Source organism: Notothenia coriiceps, unplaced genomic scaffold (assembly GCF_000735185.1).
Source record: "Notothenia coriiceps isolate Sejong01 unplaced genomic scaffold, NC01 NC01_scaffold00005788, whole genome shotgun sequence".
Taxonomy (NCBI): domain Eukaryota; kingdom Metazoa; phylum Chordata; class Actinopteri; order Perciformes; family Nototheniidae; genus Notothenia; species Notothenia coriiceps.
Window position 1 is genome coordinate 67,540 of NW_011338489.1, and position 23,137 is coordinate 90,676.

A 23,137-nucleotide genomic window follows, 5' to 3' on the forward strand; every position below is an offset into this window, starting at 1 on the left:
ATCAGACCAAGTCCTTTTAAAATGGTTTTCAACCAGAGAAGGTATATACAGATTCCTCTGTGTGAGTTTCATAAACACAGTTCATTGGTTAGTGAGCTCCTTGCCTGGCGTTTGCTGTCATTCTCAGATTTGCCATGCAATCGAGATTAGCTTTTACGACCAACACATCATTGTAACAAGCACTTTTAACAACTTTGTGACTGCTTATTTGACAGGGTCATCCTGGTAAAGAGGGACCACCTGGAGAGAAAGGAGCCCTGGTAAGTGTATTTAATATTTTAGAAATAATTTGGTAAGATATTTATATGCATGTGTGTGTGCTACATCGGGAAGATTACCAAGATGTCTTAGTGCAGTTGAAGTACTGATAGTAGTGTTTACAGGATAATGTACCATGTGTGTCACTTTAGCGTTTACCAATATTTCTTGCATTAGGAAAAATAACGCGATTGAGATTAGGTTTCAAGAAAGGAATAACATGTTTTTTGTCAATTAAAATGGTATTGTTTCTAACGAATTAATGTTAATTCAAAAATAGTTAGGGTTACGAGGCAATATTGTAATTTTCATTTCATTTTGGTTAACATTTATATCAGGTAATACTTCTTCAGGCGTGTTTTCATGGATGAACATTAATATTTTATAGTACAGTTAATATAATCAATATTTTCATAACAAATGTGGATATAATGTTAAACTCGCCATGACGTATTAGGAAATATAATATAAACTCAGAACAACTGAAAACCTAAAGTCATTTCATACAAAGTCCTCAAAGTTGCATCTTATATGCTTATGAAGACATGCAGTGGCACACCCCTACATCTCTAAAGACCTGTCGTATTACCACAGTAAAGCATTGACTATCATGACCATGCAATGTTTTCTACTCTACAGGGTCCATCAGGTCCACAGGGTCCTATTGGTTATCCTGGCCCTCGTGGTGTCAAGGTACGGTTTCACTTTGATTATGTGGTCATTGGATTGGATTATTTGTAATTACTTGTATTGAATTCTGTTGTGATTTTGATGCTAATTAATCCATCTTTTCTGTCAAATAGGGTGCTGATGGTGTCCGTGGTCTTAAGGGGGGAAAGGGAGCGAAGGTATAAACCTTTTAAAATGCTACGTTTTTTCCCATCTTTTCTCAATTGATTATAGCCACTGAGCAGCAACAAAGCTTATAATTGATACCGTTTATTTTAATCTAAATACAAAAATTAATTCCAGAAAGATTTGTGCAGTTTTGTAAAGATATATTATTTAAATATGTTTACCACCGATGGCAGCAGAAACTTTAAGTTGATCCAGCAAAAATTGCTTGGACAAGTTGAGACTTTAAAATTTAATACACGTCCAAATCCACATGCACTATGTCAGGGTTTGTCTAAACTTTCCTCACTGTGGGATAAAGGTGAAGACAGCAGCCTGTAAATATATTCATGTCACAGATATTCTGTCTGTAACTATGGCTGTCCACCTTCCCTCCCAACTGTGTTTTGGCTCTTTTGAGCTGGAGTGGATGGCTTGATATCTTCAGAGCAGACAGAGACTTTCTTGGAGTGACCCTCAATCGGTTTTTGAATGTAAAGCTGTCATGCTTGAGGCTTTTGGTTTTAAAGAACAGTACAATCCATCTCAAATCTTTTTGAAGTGTGCCTGTGTGTGCCAACATGCAGAATTTAAAGTAAGCAAGCTGTCTCTTAATATTCATGACATTTATTTGAGATCAATAAAACTATGCTGCTGTACATTATCGTTACATTATTTATACTTAAGAAAGAGATTCAAAAGCCAAACCTTGAGGAGAAAGGGTTTTTTATGAATTAAGCATGCGCTCTACCTCAGGTGTGAGTGTACCTGTTGGTGTGTGTGTGGTCTTTGTGACGGGAGTTGATGGCAACAAACATGCTCCTTGCTGCATTATGCATCAGACAAGGATGAAAACATGGACAGGCGACAGAATAAAAAAAAGAAAGGACTCTGGCTAAAGTAAACAGTGTTCTTCACAATCTATTTGATTTGATGCAGACACTTTTGATTCAATTTTAAGATTCACAAAAAGGTTTACGGTTTTATTGCATAAAAGCTATTTTTAATGTACTGCTAAAATGCTTTAAAATGGTCATATCTGAGTATGAGATATTAGTATAACATCAAACTATTCCACATGCCTTTAATCAGTTTGTGCAGGTGCTGGAGAATATGTACATAAAGCACAGCCCAACAGCTGAACTTGAGTCCCTGCACATGCTGTTCAACTCTCTGGCCAGCAGAGGGCAGCACCAAACCTCCACAGAGTGAACATGAGCAGGCTGAATTCTTAACAGATGTTCATTTAATACAACATATCAGAACACTTCAGTAGTTCCTGCAGTTAGTAAATATTACAAAACAGTCCATGCTAAGTCTCTTGGTGGGAAATAAGCAAATGCCTCAAACCAAATAAAATGAAATAGCCAAACAATTACTGGCAGATGCAATAAAGTTATTTTTGTCTTGTTTTAGGGCGAGGATGGTTTCCCAGGTTTCAAGGGAGATATGGGAATCAAAGGAGACCGGGTAAGGAAGATCGTCTGTCATACAAATGTCTTTCCACGTGTCCAGTCAGTTCTGACACATGTGATGTCCGTACATCATCCTCATACTCTTTGTGTTTGTGTCATAGGGTGAGCTTGGCATGCTTGGGTCCCGTGGAGAGGATGGTCCTGAGGGTCCTAAAGGCCGATCTGGCCCCAACGGAGAGTCAGGTCCCCTCGGTCCTGCTGGAGAAAAGGTAATATGGCTCAATGACCAGGGATGATGGAAAGCCGTTACAAGAATCATGTGTTTTCTTCTGAATTGTTATGTTGTTGCTCTCATTGTGATTAAGTTGTGTTGCTGGGCTGATGTCTCGTGTTGTTAATGTCTCTCAGGGTAAACTGGGTGTTCCAGGATTGCCAGGTTATCCCGGAAGACAAGGACCTAAGGTAACTTACTACACTCTCACAACCATAGGGGATGTTTTTTTAACTAAATCTGCACTTGCACCTTGTCATGAAAAATAATCAATTGAGTACAGAGTCTCAGTCAAAGCAGACAAACGTTACATGCAATCCCGGGGAGAACGACGGGATGGTGCTGATCTTTTGTGAAATACATATTTCACGTCATGCTTTGATATGGCAATACGCAAACATGACAGTTTTTGAAATGAAGCATACCTTTGAAAGATGATGCCTTTAGTAAATATTGGTACCACTTTCTAATGAGGCACAATTTCCAAAGGGTTTCTTTAGATCACATATTAAAGGCCATTATCAAATCAACGTTTGACAGAGCAACATTTTATAGACAATAACCCATTAAACATAATGTTTTCAACATTATTTGGATTTGTGGAATTATTACATTTGGAGGAAGTCATGGCTTGTCATTGATTGACTTTTTATTGAATGTCCCAAATGCAACCTGTGGTGAGGTGCTGCACAATGGGTAAGCTGCTTTTTAATCCCCTGCTCACAGAGTTTAACTTAAGGCAAAAACCTGTCACCTTGGCTTGTGTTTACAATGGTCTTACGCTAAGCCTTTTGTTTTTAAGTTCTCCTCTCTTTGTGTATGTGTTCGTGTGCTCATATTACTTTAGAGAATTTGCATGCAAACTTCCTCTATTATGCCAACTTGATAAAGATTGTAGAAAAAGCTGGGAATGTGATTTTGATGCAACACTTTCACTTAACAGGACTATTTAGGATGGGTTTAACAATTTTAAAAAAGTACATGAAGATAATTTTTAGAAAACAAAATTAAGACATCTGCAAAATCAAGGGTGTCAAACAATCGTGGATAACCGAGGATGATACCTAACAATAGTGCCGACAATTACAGTATGAAACTTCATCATCATGCATGCCCTGACCGATCCAGAATCTCTTGTTACCCCTCCATGATAACTCCCTCTGTTATTGACAGGGCTCAAGCGGTTTCCCTGGGTTCCCTGGAGCCAATGGCGAGAAAGGAGCAAGGGTAAGAACACACACACACACACACACACACACACACACACACACACACACACACACACACACACACACACACACACACACACACACACACACACACACACACACACACACACACACACACACACACACACACACACACACACACACACACACTTTACCTGTTTCAGTTTCAAATTCACCCCGCAATGATATCCCTGCACAAAAGAAAATTGATTGCTATAATAAAGGCACCTGTATTGTGTCTTGGCACAGAAAATAACAAAAACAAAATCAATGTGGGAACAAAAGCTGTGGAAAGAATGTGCTCTCACTGAGTCCCTCTCCCTTATTTCTAGACTTCTAAAACGTGTTGCTTCAACACAATTAAAAAAATGCATGAGAAAATGTTTAAGATGTTGGTTTTGCATTCAACAGTAAACTATGACATTGCCTATCTTGATTCACATTCGGAAAGCTGTTAATTCATGGAGATAGTGAAAAAAAGGATCCTTTTCAAATGAATATCTAAAGGTGTTTTTCTGTTGGTTCTCTAACAGGGCACTGCAGGCAAAGCTGGTCCAAGAGGCCAAAGAGGGCCAACGGTATGTATATCTCACTCTTGGATTATGTTATGTTATGATTAATTAATATAACTTTTTTTGTTTTCGGGATTTTCTTTTGACTCTGTTGTTCTCTCGCTGTAGGGTCCTCGTGGGGGTCGAGGAGCCAGAGGTCCAACAGGGAAACCTGGCGCCAAGGTACAAGAGTTATACCACTCACAACAAAACACAACTCACACATATTTTTAAATATTCTTTCAAGCAGAAATTGAACCATTTCTAAACAATGCTTCTACTGCTCCTATTATACTCCATGCTTAATACGTGTACTGTGAAAACACATTATTATTAGGTGAGGATGGTTGTTTTTGTGTGTTTCAGGGTACATCAGGCAACGACGGCCCTCCGGGTGGACCTGGAGAGAGAGTAAGTATATTATTCTTTTTAGGCCATTCAGTGTCATTCATATCTTAAATATTTCCCTAATATCCCCGTATTAATGACATGATGATGGTTTTTAGACTTCAACATATTATAAACTTTAAAGTGTAATATAAATTGATTTTAACAAACATCTTTTGAATATGAACATCTCTGTCAGTTACACATTCCAGACATCAGCATATGTGTGCTGATGGGGATCCAACTTCTATCTCTTCTATCATTTCTCACTGGCATTCTTTATTTATAGCAACCCTTCTGTCACAACCAGTTTTGATAGTTAATCAAGCCTCACTTTGTACAGTAGTTGATACAATATGATGAGTTCTCTGATGATTTGAGCTAAGGTTTTCAGTGAACATTTAGCAGTGTTTTGCTGTGTTATCTTTTGCATAACTTTAGTCTCATATTCATCTGACTTTTTTTTGTTCAATAGGGGCCTCAAGGACCTCAGGGACCAGTGGGCTTCTCTGGACCAAAGGGCCCCCCTGTAAGTATTCCTCCTGCGTTCACACCTTACTCGAAGTGTAAAACCACTAGTACGGCTGTATGGCTCCTAAAGTTAACCGTCTACTGTCTGCTCTTCCAGCTGCGGATTAGCTTAGTTTGCTACATTATTACATTTGAGAAGTTCATGGAGTGCAGTAATATATGGCAATAACCCTAATTCTGTGATGGGATCATTAGTTAAACTTTTACTGAAGCAGAACCAATTGTCTCACTCCCCAGTCTAGGGAGGAAACAAGTGATAATTTCCACCTATTGATTCAGGTTACATTCATAGCTGGCTCTTAGCCCTTAGCTACTGATGTTGTTCCTTTCAACAGAACCTTTTATTTCTTCATTAGAGTGTTCCAGTTGTCTAACTATGACTTTGCCAGTCTGAAAATTATGTTCGTAACTTGTTCTGTGCCTACAAAACATTTGCAATATACTGCTATAATAAATATGAATGCTTGGAAAAATTCAAGCAATAAAGCCAATGTCATACTGCTGTTATTCACTTCAGATATGCATGTATTCAAGATAAATGCACTTTGTAACTTACGAAGGGTGTGTTGTGAATTCAACCTGACAGGGCCCATCTGGAAAGGATGGACTGCCTGGACACCCCGGTCAGCGTGGAGAGACGGTGAGTCCTAAAGATGCATTACCCTGTTTGAGATGTCAGTCATCTCTGAGACTTCCTGCTGAGTGTAGAAAGAGAAGAACTACAATTCAGCTAGAAACTCAATGAAACACAATTTATCACACCTGGACAGATTTCCACTGAAACAAATAGTACAAGAGTGGGTCAAGTCATTTTAAATATTTTTTGAAATGTTGAATTATGAATCTCCTCACATTGCTCTAATCTTAATCCCACATACATTGGGTTGGTTTTGTTAATGGCTGGTACCCACTGCTATGTATGTAAACATTTCCAACAAGACCATTTTTAGCTCTCATTCTTCAAATTGCCTTTCGATTGCAGGACAGACCTGATCCTTCCAATCAGTGGGCTGCACTGCAATTCAATCCCCCACTCTCCCTCTCCCACATCTTATCTCTGTTGCTCTTATATGCAGGGGATTACAATCACTGATGCATCATCTCAGATTGATGTCAAAGGGGCAGGCCTTCCTCTTTAAGCAGAACTCTAAAGTCAAAGCCCTTGTGAACATTGTCTAAGTCTATCTGCTTGTCTTGTCTCTATTTGTGCACACACACACACACACACACACACACACACACACACACACACACACACACACACACACACACACACACACACACACACACACACACACACGCATTCTGCCTGAGTAAATCCAGATGGCTCAGACTCCTATCTCATAGAGATGGACACCAGGGAGCTGGGAAATCATCATTTTCTGTTGCAGCTTTTCCTTCTTATTACATTGGCAAGTTTACAAATATGCAATAGAACGATGCTAAACTAAGACTGTCCAGTTGCAACAAGGTTTCATTGCTCTAAAATAATTGAGCAATAATACTGTAACCGAGGTAAACAATACCAGTAGACATACATTTGTTGCAGCTGCACAACATAGTGGTTCAGCCGTTTAAAGAATGCAGTTATGAGCTTGATGAGAATAGGCTTTTAACCTTTACATTTTCAAAGCTGTTCATGGAGATGTATCGGTGCAAAGATGGCATTTCCCATGGGACATAAAAAAACAGAATCAAGTCCAAATTTGAATCTGTGATCACATCTAGTTGCAATCCCCTGTTTCAACTGCCACACCTCTGTACTTTGTATGCATCAGTGAACCTTGGTTTGATGAGACTCAGAAGCAATACATTCTACTGAAAGCTTGACTGATCATCACCTCTATCATTAAAGCTTCCCTTTCCGCCTGCCTCTTTCCTATAGATACGGAATACCCCACACATGGCTGCTTCCCTGCCTTTGCTGCTATTCAAGTGATAACCATAGAGTCTTCATTAAGGTGTTACTGTAATGGCTGTAGATTTATGCGCTTATGAACATGCTCCCAAAGTATCCAATATGAGAATAGATCACAGCAATAAAGACGCTCAAAGGCACACATTCCCGGCAACACAACTTGCATTTAAGGAAGGGCAAATACAGATTTGAATTGGTGTCTCTGAATCAGGGCTGTTGCTGAACAGCCTGGCTTGAGGGTTGCCGTTGAATAAAACATTTCCATAAATCACAGCACAATGATCAATAAGACGGAAGTCATAAGTCAGCCAGGATTTCCCTTCTAAGCCTGGAAACGTTCTTGCTTGGTTTTAGGATAATAAACTATGATTTTAAATGATATAGAAATGCATCAGTTAAAAAGTGGTTTTGTGTAAAGTGTGATGAATGATGTTTTCAAAAATCAAGTGGCAAAGTCAAACTGTGTCAGTGTGCACCCACAACTCTGACCTTGGAGTTTGATGTGTTTGCTTTATGCTAATCCCTTCCCATTTACTGTTTCACTAATGGATATCTACATGTTTACATGCCTGGCTTTACTCAGCATTTAGAAACTTATATATGGCAGATAGGTCTCTATTAGATGACTAAATGCGTGGTAAAGATACCAGCCTTTTCTTATCTCAATCCAATGGAGATTGGATTGTTTTTCACCCAGCGGACACAAATTAATCTTATTTGTGCTGCAGTGTTTGAGTCGACACTTGAGATGTTGAACTTGTATCGTTCTTGATTGGTCCGATTCTGTCTTTTACATTTGTACATCAACTATGGGCTTTGAAAGTAAACTAGTGCAACAGACAAGATGCAAATGGAATAGTTGTCTGGATTTGTGCAGGTATGGCAACCCGATCACAGGTCTGTGGCCTCGAGCAGAGAAAGAGATGGCTCTTTGTTGTTAGCATTGTAGGGAGCCCTCTTGTCCCCATTGGTAAGGGAGATCAAAATTGTTTTCCTGAATTGGTTGGTGATCTTATTGCCAGCCCCTTGGTCCAGTGGCCAGACAAGTAATGGCTCCTGTCAATTGCATTTAGTCCACATCCAGTCAGTTGTGCTTGATCGTTTGTGTAAAATATTGCACTTTTGTCTCAGGTCATGAACTTCATGAATGGGCATCCTGAAAGCTTGGTTTCATTCTAGCGAGAGACCGTTGTTTCCCTTTGTTGCTGTGCCTTCACTGGAGCTTGATTCCCTAGATATCATATTAGGGTTTGAAACAGAGAACTGTGCACGATGCGCTTCAGGTTTTATTTATTATTTATTGTATTGCTCTTTGAAGTGGATTTGGTTATTTCAAAGAGAAGATGTATGACCACTAGTGTTATCTTACATTTAATAATCATGTCAAGGCAAGCATTTTAATGGGATTTCTGAATTTAAGTTCACTTTTTTAACTGTTTTACATAAAACCCTTATCCAGTTTTATATGTTTATGCATACGAGGGGTTTACAAGCTGCAGTGCATGCAAGCCATTATTCAGTTCTCAGGAAAACTTTCAATCCCGAATCTTTGCTTGAGTAGTATATACAGTATATCCATATATACTGTACACTCCCTGATATAAAAGTTGAACATACAATATCTACACACATAGACATCTATATTCACCCCTGTACCCATGTGTATACAGCCTACTGTACATACCTACGTACACCCTCTGACATATGCCCATCTCCCCCTAATGTCTAATCAATTGAAAGATCTCTGTTTACAATATATCACAATACTGTATGTTTGCCTTAAGGTAATTACCGGCCAGCAATGTAGTGTTATTAAATTAATCCTTGTTTGTTTAATATACCCTTAGAACGTATTTTTACTACATTATATATATAGCAATACAAAGCCAAGACATATTTCCCTGATTATGAAACAAATTCCAGTGGAATCCCTTCGGTGTCTTTCCTTGGGTTTTAGTAGATTATCAACGTGCTTCCCTTTGATATTATAAACCCTTTGACTAATCCTTTGTAATGTTTCTCTCCAGGGTTTCCAAGGAAAAACTGGTCCACCAGGTCCAGGAGGTGTCGTCGGGCCCCAGGTAGGAGACCTTTATTATTTAATGAATACATTGAATTGACATCTTATCATCTGACATTGTAATCATCTTAAACAACTGCTTATTCTTTTGGAAAATCACTGCAGCAGTACTAAAGTGGCTCAGACACATTTTTCTGTGTATTAAAACGGTAACAGCTTTTCAGGGCCTGGCTAACATTTTAAATGTATGTACATGTAGAGCAAGCAGTGTATTGTATTGTGTTAATGGTGTTGTGTACCAATGGCCTCAATGCAGCTATAACAGCTGTCATTTTGATGTTTTGAACTGCAAATCTACTGTGTTATGGCATCTTAGGGTCCAACCGGAGAGACAGGTCCCGTTGGTGAGAGAGGACACCCTGGACCCCCCGGCCCGCCCGGAGAGCAGGGTCTTCCAGGATCTGCTGGCAAGGAGGGAGCAAAGGTATGTTCAGTACTTGGAGCAGAAAAGTATTCCAACAATTATTGTTCTTAAATGAATGCTCATTTGCGGTCTTAATAGTAGAGTGGGTTCAGATGTAGTTATTATCTGTATCAGATTTTTCAGACAAACAGTATGGAGGTTGGCTGCAAGATGAATAGTTGCAATTATCGTGAAGGATTCGATTCTGGAGATTGGCCAGCTGCTTTCACAAACAGTTAAATTTCTGGAGTTCAATTCTAAATTCAACCCGGAAGTACACATCAGCAAACACCAGAGTCCCACCAATACTTTATGTACATTATTAGACTCTGGAAGAAACTGCTGAGGATACAGTTGCTAAGAGTTGGGGCATTCTCTTCCTGGCCCTCCCTGGCCAGCAATCGAGAGCCCATTATTAGCAGACAGAAGGCATTATGTAGAAATATGGGCTGCTCCAAAAAAAGAAATAACTCCCAGAAGCACTCAGCCTGCCCTGATCATCCCCTCCCTCAAACACCCTGTCTTCTGCTTTCATTTTCTTCCCGTCTTCGCCAAGCAGACAGTTTAATCAAGTCCGTCGGCAAGCTCCAAACCCTCTGCCACTCACAGTCCCGCTTTCCTCCCCTCTCCACTCAGTCCTGTGCATCTGTATGCCAGGGACACTTTGTGGAGGTCTTGGCAGCAGAGCCCCAAATCCTCTTTTACCTCTCAAGCCCACTCTACTCTGCCTCCATGTTTGCAGATAAGTCTGCCGGCCAATAAAGAAAGAAAGAGAACAAAGCCAGAATCTTTCAAAGTTAACCAAGAAGTAAACAAGGTTCCCATGCAATTATCGGCGCTATCTCTAGAAGTTAGTTCAGTGTTTGTGGTGAGGGTTACGAAAGGTTGAGATCATGTGTACAGTTTTAGAACCTGAACCAAGTTTTGCTAACATGCTTTTCTTATAGCAAACTCACTATCTGCTCATTTCTGTCAAAACATATCTTTGTGCTTTTGATGTCAGTCACCCTTGATATATTACACTTTTGTTTAGATTTTTTTATCCTTTAAACAATACATATTTTTTATATATTATGAAACATTTTAAACACAATTCTGTCTCTAGATTGGAGTTTTGAGGCTAAAATCTTTTCATGTTAAAGCTGATTCTGTAAAAGCAATACCAGCTTGGTTGAGACTCTCAAACTAATTGCGGCTAATGGCCCATTGAGATGGATGTCAGCTACAAAACAAATATACTTCTGTTCCTGCTGGGATGTATAAAGCCATTAGTATACATTATATTTGTCAGATGTGTATAGTCTATAATCTTTTTATGTTTTGAATTCCCTCTAGCTGATCTCTAAGCTTTATATTGTAGCAATTCATTCCACTCGTGGAATAAAGCAAGTACATTTAAGTACACACATTCTAACACAAACATGTGTGTCTCTGTGTAAAGGGAGACCCAGGACCCCAGGGATCTGCTGGTAAAGACGGACCCCCCGGCCTTCGAGGCTTCCCTGGAGAAAGAGGTCTACCTGGCGCCACGGTAAGAGCTACACTTCACCTGAACCTATTTCCCCCTACATGTGTTTGCTAGTAGAAAGTGACAGAACATTGCAACATAACAAATAACCAGCATCTATCTAGAGCCATTCACTTCATTAGAAACAACAGCCCTGGAATTCACTTCTAGCAATCAATCGGGTTCAGAGGAAACTCAAAGTGACATCTTACAAATGAACAGGCGTGCCTATGCATCGCTCCACCAACACTGACACCACTGTTTATACCGCCACAATGCATCATGGGCCGCTATCATAGAAGTGGTTTAGGTCAACGACTTAAATTGTTCTTAATTCAGTGCCAACCTTTTTTTAGGGGACAGCAAAGTTATTATTTACGTAATAAATTATTAAGTGGGAAATGTTAGTATTAGACTGAGGTGTTTGGAAATGGATAGACTGTGGGGAGAGGGAGTGTTTTGCTGCCTGCATCCTCAAGGTCATGGAGACTCTGCAGGCCAGCAGCACTACTGATTGTTTCCTCCCATTGGAATTGATTTCAGCACCCAGCCACAGCCAACAGAGACTCATTCCCCATACTGCCATGTGCTCTTTTGTGGTCCACTTGGGAGCTACACATATACACACACAGGCATAAACATTGGCATTCAAAAGTATTCCAGAAATCACAAATTATACACAAATGTTCATGTGCAAATGAAACTCACATTCACAATTATTTTAGGCCAATTTAACAAAGTAGTAAACAAAGATATACAGTCCAGACTGGATTGGTTTAAGAGATGTTTAAATACAGAGCAATACTGTAGAAAGAATGTGCAGGCTGAATGTAACACCGTTTTCAACAGACATCTCATGTGATTATCCCTTCTGTTCCTCAGGGCCCTGCAGGTCTGAAGGGAGGAGAGGGGCCCCAAGGTCCATCTGGTCCTGTTGTAAGTATACTTTTACCTGAGATCAAAGTATCTTCTTTCCTCTCTGTCTTGTTTTTTTCCTGACATATAATATTTATGTTTGTGATATTGCTTAGCGTGAAGGCTTGTGCAGAGTATTTCATGTTTCAGTGCAGCCTGCATATGCCAAGCAGTTTACATCATCAGACGAAAGTTTTGAAACTGCCTCTTATTTCCCTTGCCTAACTGCCTGCCCATCTTTATACTTGCTTTTCATTTATGATTTATGATTTAATTAAACCTTTATTTAATCGGCTAAGCCCCATTGAGATTAGAAAAATACATTTTCCAAAGGAAACCTGGCCTGGACAGAACCATCAGGGACACGGGATATTTTAGGAAAACTTGTGAACAGAGCTATATATATATTTTTTGGATTATTTATTAATCTTAAACTTCAATTGCCCCGGGTAAGATCTGGTTAGCTGCATGCTCTTTCTTAGCTGGACAGTGTTGCACATTTATGAATTCAGACACTCACACATTCTTGTCTTGTCCTTTATGGAAATGCACTGTAGCAGCTGTTAAATGCCTTGCCCAAGATCATCACAGCTGAAACTCAAGTAGATAAAGGAGAGCCTCTGACTTTTCAAATCCAGCAGGTATTAAAAGGTAAATAAGATCAGTTAAAAATGCAGCCACACTAGCATTAGAGTCAAACAATGGCATTTCAGACGTGAGAGAAAATCAAACTTAAGTCAAAGAAAATCCATTTAGTTGTGTAAATTAGTAAACTAAGTACATGTGTAGTAAACATCAACTCATTAAGCCATCATGGTCACGTAATCAGTGTTTGATTATTCATTTTCCTATGAAAGCATCACCAAATGTCATCTTGTCCCAATGCACACAGCGATTTGTCGTTGGAGCGATCATCCGAAAGAGAATCTGAGTATCAAGACTGCCTGCTCCATTGCGCTTTGGCACACAGAAACAGACCCAAACAAACACATACACAAACATACACAACATCACCCCCACAGCCATACGGTGAGTCAGTTTCTAGTCATCCCCGGTGTTGCTCCTACACCTGCCTCACCCGTCGCAAAGGCTGACTCGTGGCATTTTACGCCTGCTGTGTTCATATTTCTCAGATTGTCGCAGAGTCTCTAGAGGTTCTTCGCAAAACCAATCGGTATGGTTAGCAAGATGTGATGGGCTGCTGCTGTCAAAATAGATTGTTTTTCTTTTCATTCTTAATCATGCTGTTGTTGTTTTTTGCACCTATCCATGTATTTTAACCCTAACAGTCAAATCACAAAACACCAGCTGCTACACATATGACACAATATGAAAAACATGTTATATCATCAAACCGGCCCTAACTGAAGTTTCAAATGTTATGTTATTAATTTAAGTCACGTTTCCACATAATAGGATTGTGTTAATGGAAAACGGTGTGTGTATTGTGTTTAATGTTCTGCTCAGGATATACTCTAGCACTTAGATATGCATCAATATCTTGATTGAACATATTTTGATTAATTTAGCATCAATTATTATTGGACTCGTAAAATACTACTCAAATTACTCAAATACACAATTGACAAATAAGTAACCTGCACACAAACGTTAGTTAAATATTTGTTCTTTAATTTTATATATCTGTCATTGAGACATCATGACCGTTGCCTCCCTCACTCTTCTACATAAGTGAATGCAGGTGTTATCAGAAATTGTTCATTGATTTTCAGCGATCATAATGAAGATTATAATGATGTAAACCAGACATACATAGGTGCCTTACTTCACACTGTAGAGTAGAAATAACAGGGTTACACCAGTTTGAAGATTGTTGTCAAGTTGTGTTTCCTCAAGCCTTTTTTATTTTAAAAGAAAAACCTCCAACATTTGAATGGGACACGCAACTTTTTTTTCACGATAGCAGTGTAATTCACTTTGCTACCACACAGCCTTTGCATGAGGAAAATGCATTTATTATGAAAATTAACCAAATACATTGAATAAATACTTTTATATAACTGTACAAATGTGTATATGTATAAATGTAGATTGAGATAATTGAGTGCATCAGAGATACAACATTTTTTCGTCAAGTCTTATGGGTTTAGGCGTATCTGAGTACTGATACACGGCATCAGCCTCTTTCATCCAGAAATGCATTTGCAGCAGCCGCAGTGAGCTGCTCAGAGAGCCATCAAGATGTCGGGTCCCCTAGAGCAGACAATGCTGGCTGCTTTTAAGGAGCAGAACAGCTTTCTGAGAACTTAAAAGCCACCTGCCCCTGCTGTTTTCTCAGTTTTCTTCTGAAAAGAGCTTTGTGTATGTAGGTGTGTATGTGTGAGTTGATCCATTAGCACTGGGACTTCGTGGGTTGTGGCTTTGTTCAGAATACTCAGGTTATATTTAGACTCAGGCTAACAGAACTATATAAGATACGTATCAAAGTCTCGACAAAAAAACAAAGTTCACTCTCTTTCTCACACTCACAGGGTTCTTCTGGTGAAAGAGGTCCTGCTGGTACGGCTGGTCCAATTGGCCTGTCTGGCAGACCTGGCCCTCAGGGTCCCCCCGGACCTGCAGGGGAGAAGGGAGCACCTGTAAGTATTTATTTCTTTGCTACAGTGGCCAACAACAAATCTTTCTGTTATCTAAAACGTGTTTGTGTTCTGCTGTACTAGGTGATTCAAGATGTAATTCAAACAAATGTCTTTGTTCACATAGGGTGAGAAAGGGCCTCAAGGTCCTGCTGGTCGTGATGGTGTCCAGGGTCCTGTTGGTCTGCCCGGACCTGCTGGACCTCAGGGTCCACCTGGAGAAGATGGTGACAAGGTCAGTCCCACACACTCACCCACCACATCTTATTGGCCCAGTTACAACTCCTTTTCCATTGCAAAACTGAGACATGTTTAAGGATGGAACCAGATTGCCAATCAATCTTCATCCCCAAGTTCACTCTTTCCATCTGCATGGACAATTGTCTCTCTCACTTTTGCCTATCCATCTTCATAACCAAATGTGCCACCAAACACAATTAGACGAGATGTTAAAGTGAAATACTGTTGCTCGTTCCATCTCCTGTAACAATTATGCCCCTGAATGATACTTTATGGCATTCTACTGAGCTGCCAAACATATGTCTCTGAGGACTTTAACGATGCAACAAAGTGGACAGTAATAATCTCACATTTCCATATTTGTGCCTTCAACCAGGTATAGCTGCAGATATTGGTTGTTTTTGTAAAGCTGCAGTCTTTTTTTCATAAGCTGTTGACATTTGGAAAAGAAGTGAACCTGAGCTGAGTGTGTTTCTCTTTTCCAGGGAGAGGTTGGAGAGCCTGGTCAGAAAGGAAGCAAAGCCGACAAGGGAGAACAGGTGCGTTTTCGAAAGTCCATTTATTCCTTGATAGATAACACACCTTCACATCCATTTTTCAAAAATAATTAAGTAGTTTGTGGTGTTACAGATTTCCTTAAGAGATGCCTGGTTACAGAACCACACACTTAACCCAATACATAATTGTTTTACATTTGTGTAAACTTTTCTTCTTTGTGTTTAGGGTCCTCCTGGCCCATCTGGTCTCCAAGGTCCCATAGGTGCACCAGGTCCTGCTGTAAGTACAACTGTCCGAAATACCTGATCGAATGTATGATGTCTGCAGCATCACAAACCTAACAGAAAGACCTCTAAAATGTTTTTCCTGATTGAGACCAGACACTTTTGAATGTGTCTTCTGTGTTATATTGTATAATTGCACACATTGTAATGACTATTTGAGTAATTGCATGCAACACCATCTTTGCCAACAGTGCTTTGAAAGCTTATAGAAGGACATATTTGTTAACAACACATGAAAATGCATTAACTGTTAAACCTGAGAGGAATGGACCCAGTGAATGTGTGTGTATGTGTGTTTTTTAAGGGAGGTGATGGAGAGCCTGGTCCCAGAGGTCAGCAGGGTATGTTTGGACAGAAGGGAGATGAAGGCTCCAGAGGTTTCCCTGGCCCTCCTGGTCCCATTGGTCTGCAGGTCAGTACCCATTCAAACACTTGCTGATATTTTAAACTACAGTTATCTGCTATGGATGATATGTTTGTCATTTAACTGCTTTGCAATAGCATGCTCTACAAACATCACCCGTTGCAATGAAAGCACTAGCTGGTTAAGCTGGTTAACACCTACACCTATGTAGTATACTTTTTGATCAGATCTTTGGTGCGTTTTGTATGTTGACCAAGCTATTAGCCTCAAAGATTCCATCTACTGCCTTTATTTCCTGCCAACACCATCTACTGATGCCACTTGAGAAAAAGGCATGATAATCTGAGCTACATTTTGTTTTCTTATGTTATAAGCATAAGGTAAAGTAGGCTCTACGCAACCAAGGATTTAGTTTAAGCCCCACTGAAAATACTAAGTTTAAAAAGAAATAGAACAACGTAATGTACACACAACCAATCCATGCTACAACTAGGGTTGATTATGTTTTGTATCATTGTAATAATAATCTAACAAGATAGGTCTTTCCCCTCTTTAGTAACCCATTTGTTAGTAATTATCGGTTTTATAAGTAATCAACTCCTTTAGCTAAAAACCTCACGAGTTTACTGCAGAGATTGGGATCTTGATGAAATTACATAAACTACTGTTCATCCCTCCAAGGTACTATCCTATCTCAGCAGGATTGTATTCAATGGACTTTTAATTGGAAGTCATTTACTTCCCATAGCTATTCCATTAATTGCGGGGATTGACCTGCTCCAATAGTCAGTTCCTCATTGAGCACATTCACCATGCTGCATAATTAGTAGCGCGGCTAATGATCTCAGACTGGGGCGACCTTTACACAGTTGAGATTTCTTACCACGGAAGGAATCAGCATGCAGCTACTTACACTTTTTAATCCCCACGGAAAATGCTTGCAAACAGGGGCGAAAAACAAAACGTTGATGTATAGCAATGCACATATACACAAACTGCCAGCGTATAGTCCGTTTATGGTCCAACCACATGTAAAGGAATGCATTTTCTGATATCCTCCCTAGCAATCATACACCTTACACTAATGACAAATTGCTTCTGAATTAAAATCAGACACACACACAGAAGGCGAAACAGGGCACAGCTATTTAATCATGGAAGAAATGTCAGGGATCAAACGCACATGAGGTCTTGACCAAGCGGCTCATTTCCCATGCATGAGTGAGCTACATCTATGTCTGCACCTTTTGTGTGAAGATGAAACCTTTACTGACTAGAAAGGAAAAGCAAACTCAAGAGGAGTCTTGTCTTACATGTCAGCGGAGCCGGGGAAAGCATTTTAGAATAAAACAATCCCCCCTTTGCCTGAGTATTGATAAGGAAGCTTAAACCCTGCTGACATCCAAATGTGAACATTTCAGATACATAACTGATGAATACTTCACTATCAAAAGATAGTTCAGAAAGTCTGGTTAAGTTTGGCTTGTCAATGCATGGCATGCTTGCCCTTCTATGCCTTGTACCTCATTCAAATAGCTATTTGATATATTTAGTATATGTGCTAGGGATACATATTGAGATGACTCCTTGTGTCATCACTGAATTGCACTGCTCCTTATTAGGTTAGTCCTCTATTCAGTTTGTCTGCACAACATTGTCTGTTTTTTAAGGTCTCCAGTTTAGTTAATCTAGTAGGACTTGTTCTTGACGTTGCTCAGGATATATTCATTGAATATTTTATTGAACAGATAATAGGACAAGACTCTAGCTAAAACATGCATGTTCTGGCCCATGAAGATATTACATATCTCAGTGCATCACTGCAATTTATTCTCACAGTCAAATCAAATTTGAAAAATGAATATCAAGCCGTTACAGCTGATGTTAATGCATTTAACAGCAGCAAAACAACTATAAATCAATAAGATAACAATTGCTTATTCATCCAACAGCATCTTGTGCTCATATGATGATTACTTTCTTTACTGATAATAAAACGTTCTTTGTTTTTGTTATCCTCAGGGGCTTCCTGGACCTCCTGGTGAGAAGGGAGAGAACGGTGATGTTGGCCCCATGGTAAGACAATCCTCTGCTTCTTGCAAACACTTTAATTTACTTTAATTGTTTAATGCACTTTAAAAACACTGTTTTTTTCTGCAGGGCCCTCCCGGTCCCCCTGGTCCCAGAGGTCCTCAGGGTTCTAGTGGAGCTGATGTACGTATGGCTGATTGATAACAGACAAAGTGTTATAATAGTAATGTACCTGTTGTGTTTAAGACTGTGACATAATGTTAAACACATCATTAGTGGCAATAACTCACCTATCTTAACTGGTCTTGCCTGGATATCATCAAGTGTACTCCACTACCAAATGGAGGATGACTCATCTCTTTCTTCATTTCCTGCTGCAGGGTCCCCAAGGCCCTCCAGGTGGTGTGGGCCCCATGGGATCAGTTGGCGAGAAGGTAAGAGTCACAACTATAGCCTGCCTGACGTGACGTTTGTCAATGAGAATGAAATACTGCTGGCCAACTAATTCCAGCCCCCTTTGTTACTACCAGCAGTCTTTTCCCTTTATAAACCCAGGCCTTCTGTCTGACTTAGTGACTTGACCCTAGTAATGTCCGTTTTACAACACAAGATTCGTCCATTTTACTGCAGGCTATAAATGCTTAATACCTTACCATGTCAATTTAAATGAGTCTGGAATATGAAAGATGAAGGGCTACCAACTCTTACAAGGGCCACTTTGAATACAGTTCCTGTATCAACTGCTGTAATAGTAAAGTTATATGACTGTCTTTTGTTGATATGGATTACTGTATGGAGAACTATTTCAGTAAATAATGTAACTTTTAAAAATACTTCAAGTGAATTTGCAACTCTCCATGAGGAGGGTAAAGGTTTCTTTGTCCAGACTCTAACATTTGTCTAACCACAGGGCGAACAAGGTGAGGCCGGAAACCCAGGACAACCCGGAGAGGCCGGAACTGGGGTGAGTGAGATTGTTTGTCAATCTGGATATGTGTTCCAGGAGTAACCAATGTTTGTGTTCCTTTATGTATGTTTATGCCATCATGATTATGTGTGTGTAGGTAGCTTATCAACACGTATGACGTTTTTTTAGGCTTTAACATACCAATCACCCTTAGCATGATTATTTACAGAGCCTTTACTTACTAAAAAAGTACCTTGTCTTTATTCTACAATACTTAAAAGTACACCCTAGTAAGGTTGGTAAAATGTTGTGTTGCTGCAACAAGGTAGTAAACAGTATAAGCAACAACAGCAATATACATTTGAAGTTTATCGCCAGGAAAACAGATGCTTAATGGATAGCTTAAGGCGAATATAGAGCAAAATCCAATCTGACGAGAAGGCTTTTTTTCTTCGGTGTGGCACTGTGTATTCATCACACTGAAAGTAATTTCTCCTCACATTGGGGCTGGTTGTTCATCTCAGCATGGCTCTTCTGCTTTGCACACCATGTCCACATGGCCTGCCAAATTGAGTCTCTTCCCAGACTCTTAAGACATAATTACCAGGAGGATACGCTGTGGTGCTTCTGTCCTAAAGAACAATGATTGCAGCGACGATGAAGCAAGATGGCATTAAAACAACACACCCTATGTGTAGAGCTTTAAGTTATACCCTATTTCGATAGCCACAATGGTGCAGAAGTGAAGGATATACAAAGGTGTGTTACTCCGCTTCAATACCATGTTTGTAGATTGTTCGTATTAGTGTTTGTTATGGTGATTGCCAAAAAAGTAAACAATTCTAAAGAGTGCATGTTAATTTATCCAGGTGCTTGCTTATTGCCCCACAGATATTTATTTAACTTTTACCAATCACCCATCATTGATGGCTGTGTCATTTATCATTATTGGGGTACAACAGCAGATTGAAAATATGGCCTATCTCCAGTGGGAGTGGAGCATGGTAACAAGCATTCATAATATCCCCTGCTACTTTCCCAGCAAGCGGCTGGTGTCATTGACATTGCCAAAGTCAGTGTGCAGCTTGAGTCTCAATCAAAAGTACAGCCCAACCCATAGCCTTTCAGTTATCCTTAAAGTCATTCTACATTGAAGTGTTTCATTAAGTACTAATGACATTGGGACAGTAATTACTCAATAATTCCGAACTATACAATTTACTGTAGACATCATTAGTGTGTGCATTAAATACTACTCACAAAAAGAAATGTTATGACTCATTTGACGATTTGACACAATATAATATAATAATACATTGCTATGCTTATTCCCTTCATGCATAATACAAAACAGGACTGTAAAAACCCAGTAACATTATACCTAAGAGCTCATGCAGCTGAAAAACGCAGGTAGACTTTTCTACCTTATTCAACATCTGCAGTGTTGCGGTCCTCTGGCACTCACACTGATATCCGCTTTGAATCCAACATTCTCTCAGCAGGCTGTGTCCACACATCAGTTTTTATCCAGTTCAGTGTAGGCTATTATTGCGGCCCCCTGTGGTACTGTACTGATGAATGTCCTCTTTTACCCCCCGCTACTGTAGGGGCCTAAAGGCGAGAGAGGAGAGAAAGGAGAGTCTGGCCCCTCTGGATCTGCTGGACCTGCCGGTGCCAAAGGACCCCCTGGGGATGACGGTCCAAAAGGCAACCCTGTAAGTCTGCCAAATACTCTCACAATCAGCAAAGAGTGTTTGCCAGCGCTCAGACGAACATGCTCAAATACACTGCTTAGAGTAAACCTCCCTCACCAGCCTTGAATCCGGCAATTTTATGCTAGAACATATTCAAGAGCTAAAGAGCCTTTTAATTGACAGAGTTTATATTTTATGCCGCACGGTAATGGAATGCGAGGGGGGCTTTTTCTCATGGATTTGCAACATCATCATTAAGTCCATCAAAGTGCCTTCAATGGTTGTCATCGGGTGCACCTAGAATAAATGACTGTCTTAATGACTTTCCTTAATCCCAATGTTCAGGGAAATGATGTCTCAATTGCAGCGCCTCAGGTTACTAGTGCCACTCTGATGCATTCCTTTTCTCTGGCAGGGTCCTGTTGGATTCCCAGGAGACCCTGGTCCTCCTGGAGAAGCCGGTGTCGCTGTAAGTATGAAATATTGTAGCCATATTTACTTCATACAGGCTCATGTATGCAATTTTTCGTAATGTAAATTATGTTAACTCCATTATTGGAGCATTATGATATCTAAGGTATAAGATAACTATTTGTGATTGGCATACATTATCTAACCAGCACATCCCTCTTCTACAGGGAACTGATGGAGAATCAGGAGAGAAAGGAGATGATGGGGAGGCTGGACAGGCGGTAAGTTGGTTTTTCACAAATATTTGGCCAGAACAAATGACTGCATGAGCATACATCATGCACCTTTTATGATTCAGTTAAGGGACGCTTTACAAACATCTTATATAATATAACTTTCATAATATTCAGCTACTTTACCACTGTGTATAAATATTTACTTTTGACATTATTTTTATTTTAAAGAAGTCCACCAAAAGTGGACTGCAGTGATAGCTGTTATCACATCTAGTCAGTAGAAAATGAGCACTGCAGCGTTTTAATTCATGATATTGAGTCCATACTCTGGGGAGTAAGGTAAATAGACTTATCTGCTTTGCAGATTCATGAAATGTAATTAGAAATAAAAGCCAGTGATGTCCTGGCTCTGTGCAAAGCGCTATTATTCACAACTCTCAATTAACATTCATGAATGTTAATGAGCCTTTATCAATGCCAAAAACATACAAACCATTGAACATGAATGTTACATATTTCAATTTTGAATGAATGAATTTTCATGAACTCTGATTGAATTCTGAAATGGAAAACAGTGTTTAGAAAGGTATATTAAAATCTGATACACTTTTGTATAATGACACAGTGCTATTTAAGAGGACACCATATCTATCCTTGAGTTATTTGTAATTAACATGTAACTGTGTCCTATCAAACAGCTGAATAACGCTGCCTACCAAACAAATGCGAATGATAAAAAAGTGGTTTGATTGCTTGCAATTACCTCACATAATTGGAAGAGAGTGTGTCAGGAATCACAGTATGTATCATTTCAGGCAGTTAAGTGCCTCATCCAACTTTGAGTTTTGGCTCAACTCTTCTGGACGATCCTGGCTGAATATTCCCCAATATGTTCTCGCTCAATCAAAATTCATATCAGCACTGACTCATTTGCTAACACAACTTGTGTCTGTGTCTGTAATAGCATCCTCCTTTCTCTTTCATGTTTTCAGGGACCTCCAGGTCCATCAGGAGAATCTGGCCCACCTGGACCACCTGGCAAAAGAGTAAGTGTGATGCCATCAAAACATCCCAAGATAGACCATTGTATCGATGCATGAGTGTGTTGTTTTGATATCAAATCTCTTACTCAGTCTTATTCAGTCAAATCTCCCTTCAACAGTGTTGTAAACATTATTGTGTGTATTTGTTGGCATTGTACTCTTTGCTTTATAACAACATCTCCTCAACAGCTCAATCTTGGCAGAAAAGCAGGAGAGATTCATTTTCATTAAAAGTAGAGTTGGGAAAACAAAGTGGAAGATTTCAGGGGTCAAGGCGTTGCGCTGTCTGCAAAATAAATCCCCCTTAAAGCCTGTTGAGAAATGAATGGCAGGATTTGAAATTCATGAATCTTTTTTTAGCAAGAAATTGAAAAGGCTTTCCAAAGCAGCTGGAACAAAAGAGCCCTGGGTCCAAACTCATTACGCCCTTGTGGCTGTGGGAAGAAAGCGAGAGAGGTATACAGCAAGTCTGACACAATATTGATCCGTGGCTGCTGGACTGACAGTCAGAGCAAAACAAAGGCATTACATAG

At 39.7% G+C, this 23,137-nt stretch overlaps 1 protein-coding gene across 1 annotated transcript in view; it reads left to right on the forward strand.

The window, feature by feature from the left end:
* Positions 1-221: 221 nt before the first annotated feature.
* The window catches only part of LOC104943216 (collagen alpha-1(XI) chain-like), a 34,081-nt gene continuing 11,165 nt past the window's right edge, over positions 222-23,137 (forward strand). Inside the window, exons 1-29 of the mRNA XM_010768555.1 lie at positions 222-260; positions 898-951; positions 1,062-1,106; positions 2,509-2,562; positions 2,669-2,776; positions 2,916-2,969; positions 3,952-4,005; positions 4,541-4,585; positions 4,688-4,741; positions 4,925-4,969; positions 5,421-5,474; positions 6,063-6,116; positions 9,422-9,475; positions 9,791-9,898; positions 11,319-11,408; positions 12,267-12,320; positions 14,792-14,899; positions 15,024-15,131; positions 15,622-15,675; positions 15,860-15,913; positions 16,223-16,330; positions 18,305-18,358; positions 18,443-18,496; positions 18,694-18,747; positions 19,224-19,277; positions 20,828-20,935; positions 21,330-21,383; positions 21,553-21,606; positions 22,554-22,607. Coding sequence (XP_010766857.1) covers positions 2,542-2,562; positions 2,669-2,776; positions 2,916-2,969; positions 3,952-4,005; positions 4,541-4,585; positions 4,688-4,741; positions 4,925-4,969; positions 5,421-5,474; positions 6,063-6,116; positions 9,422-9,475; positions 9,791-9,898; positions 11,319-11,408; positions 12,267-12,320; positions 14,792-14,899; positions 15,024-15,131; positions 15,622-15,675; positions 15,860-15,913; positions 16,223-16,330; positions 18,305-18,358; positions 18,443-18,496; positions 18,694-18,747; positions 19,224-19,277; positions 20,828-20,935; positions 21,330-21,383; positions 21,553-21,606; positions 22,554-22,607 — 1,713 coding nt within the window. The 5' untranslated portion in view covers positions 222-260; positions 898-951; positions 1,062-1,106; positions 2,509-2,541. The remainder of the gene's footprint in view (positions 261-897; positions 952-1,061; positions 1,107-2,508; positions 2,563-2,668; positions 2,777-2,915; positions 2,970-3,951; positions 4,006-4,540; positions 4,586-4,687; positions 4,742-4,924; positions 4,970-5,420; positions 5,475-6,062; positions 6,117-9,421; positions 9,476-9,790; positions 9,899-11,318; positions 11,409-12,266; positions 12,321-14,791; positions 14,900-15,023; positions 15,132-15,621; positions 15,676-15,859; positions 15,914-16,222; positions 16,331-18,304; positions 18,359-18,442; positions 18,497-18,693; positions 18,748-19,223; positions 19,278-20,827; positions 20,936-21,329; positions 21,384-21,552; positions 21,607-22,553; positions 22,608-23,137) is intronic.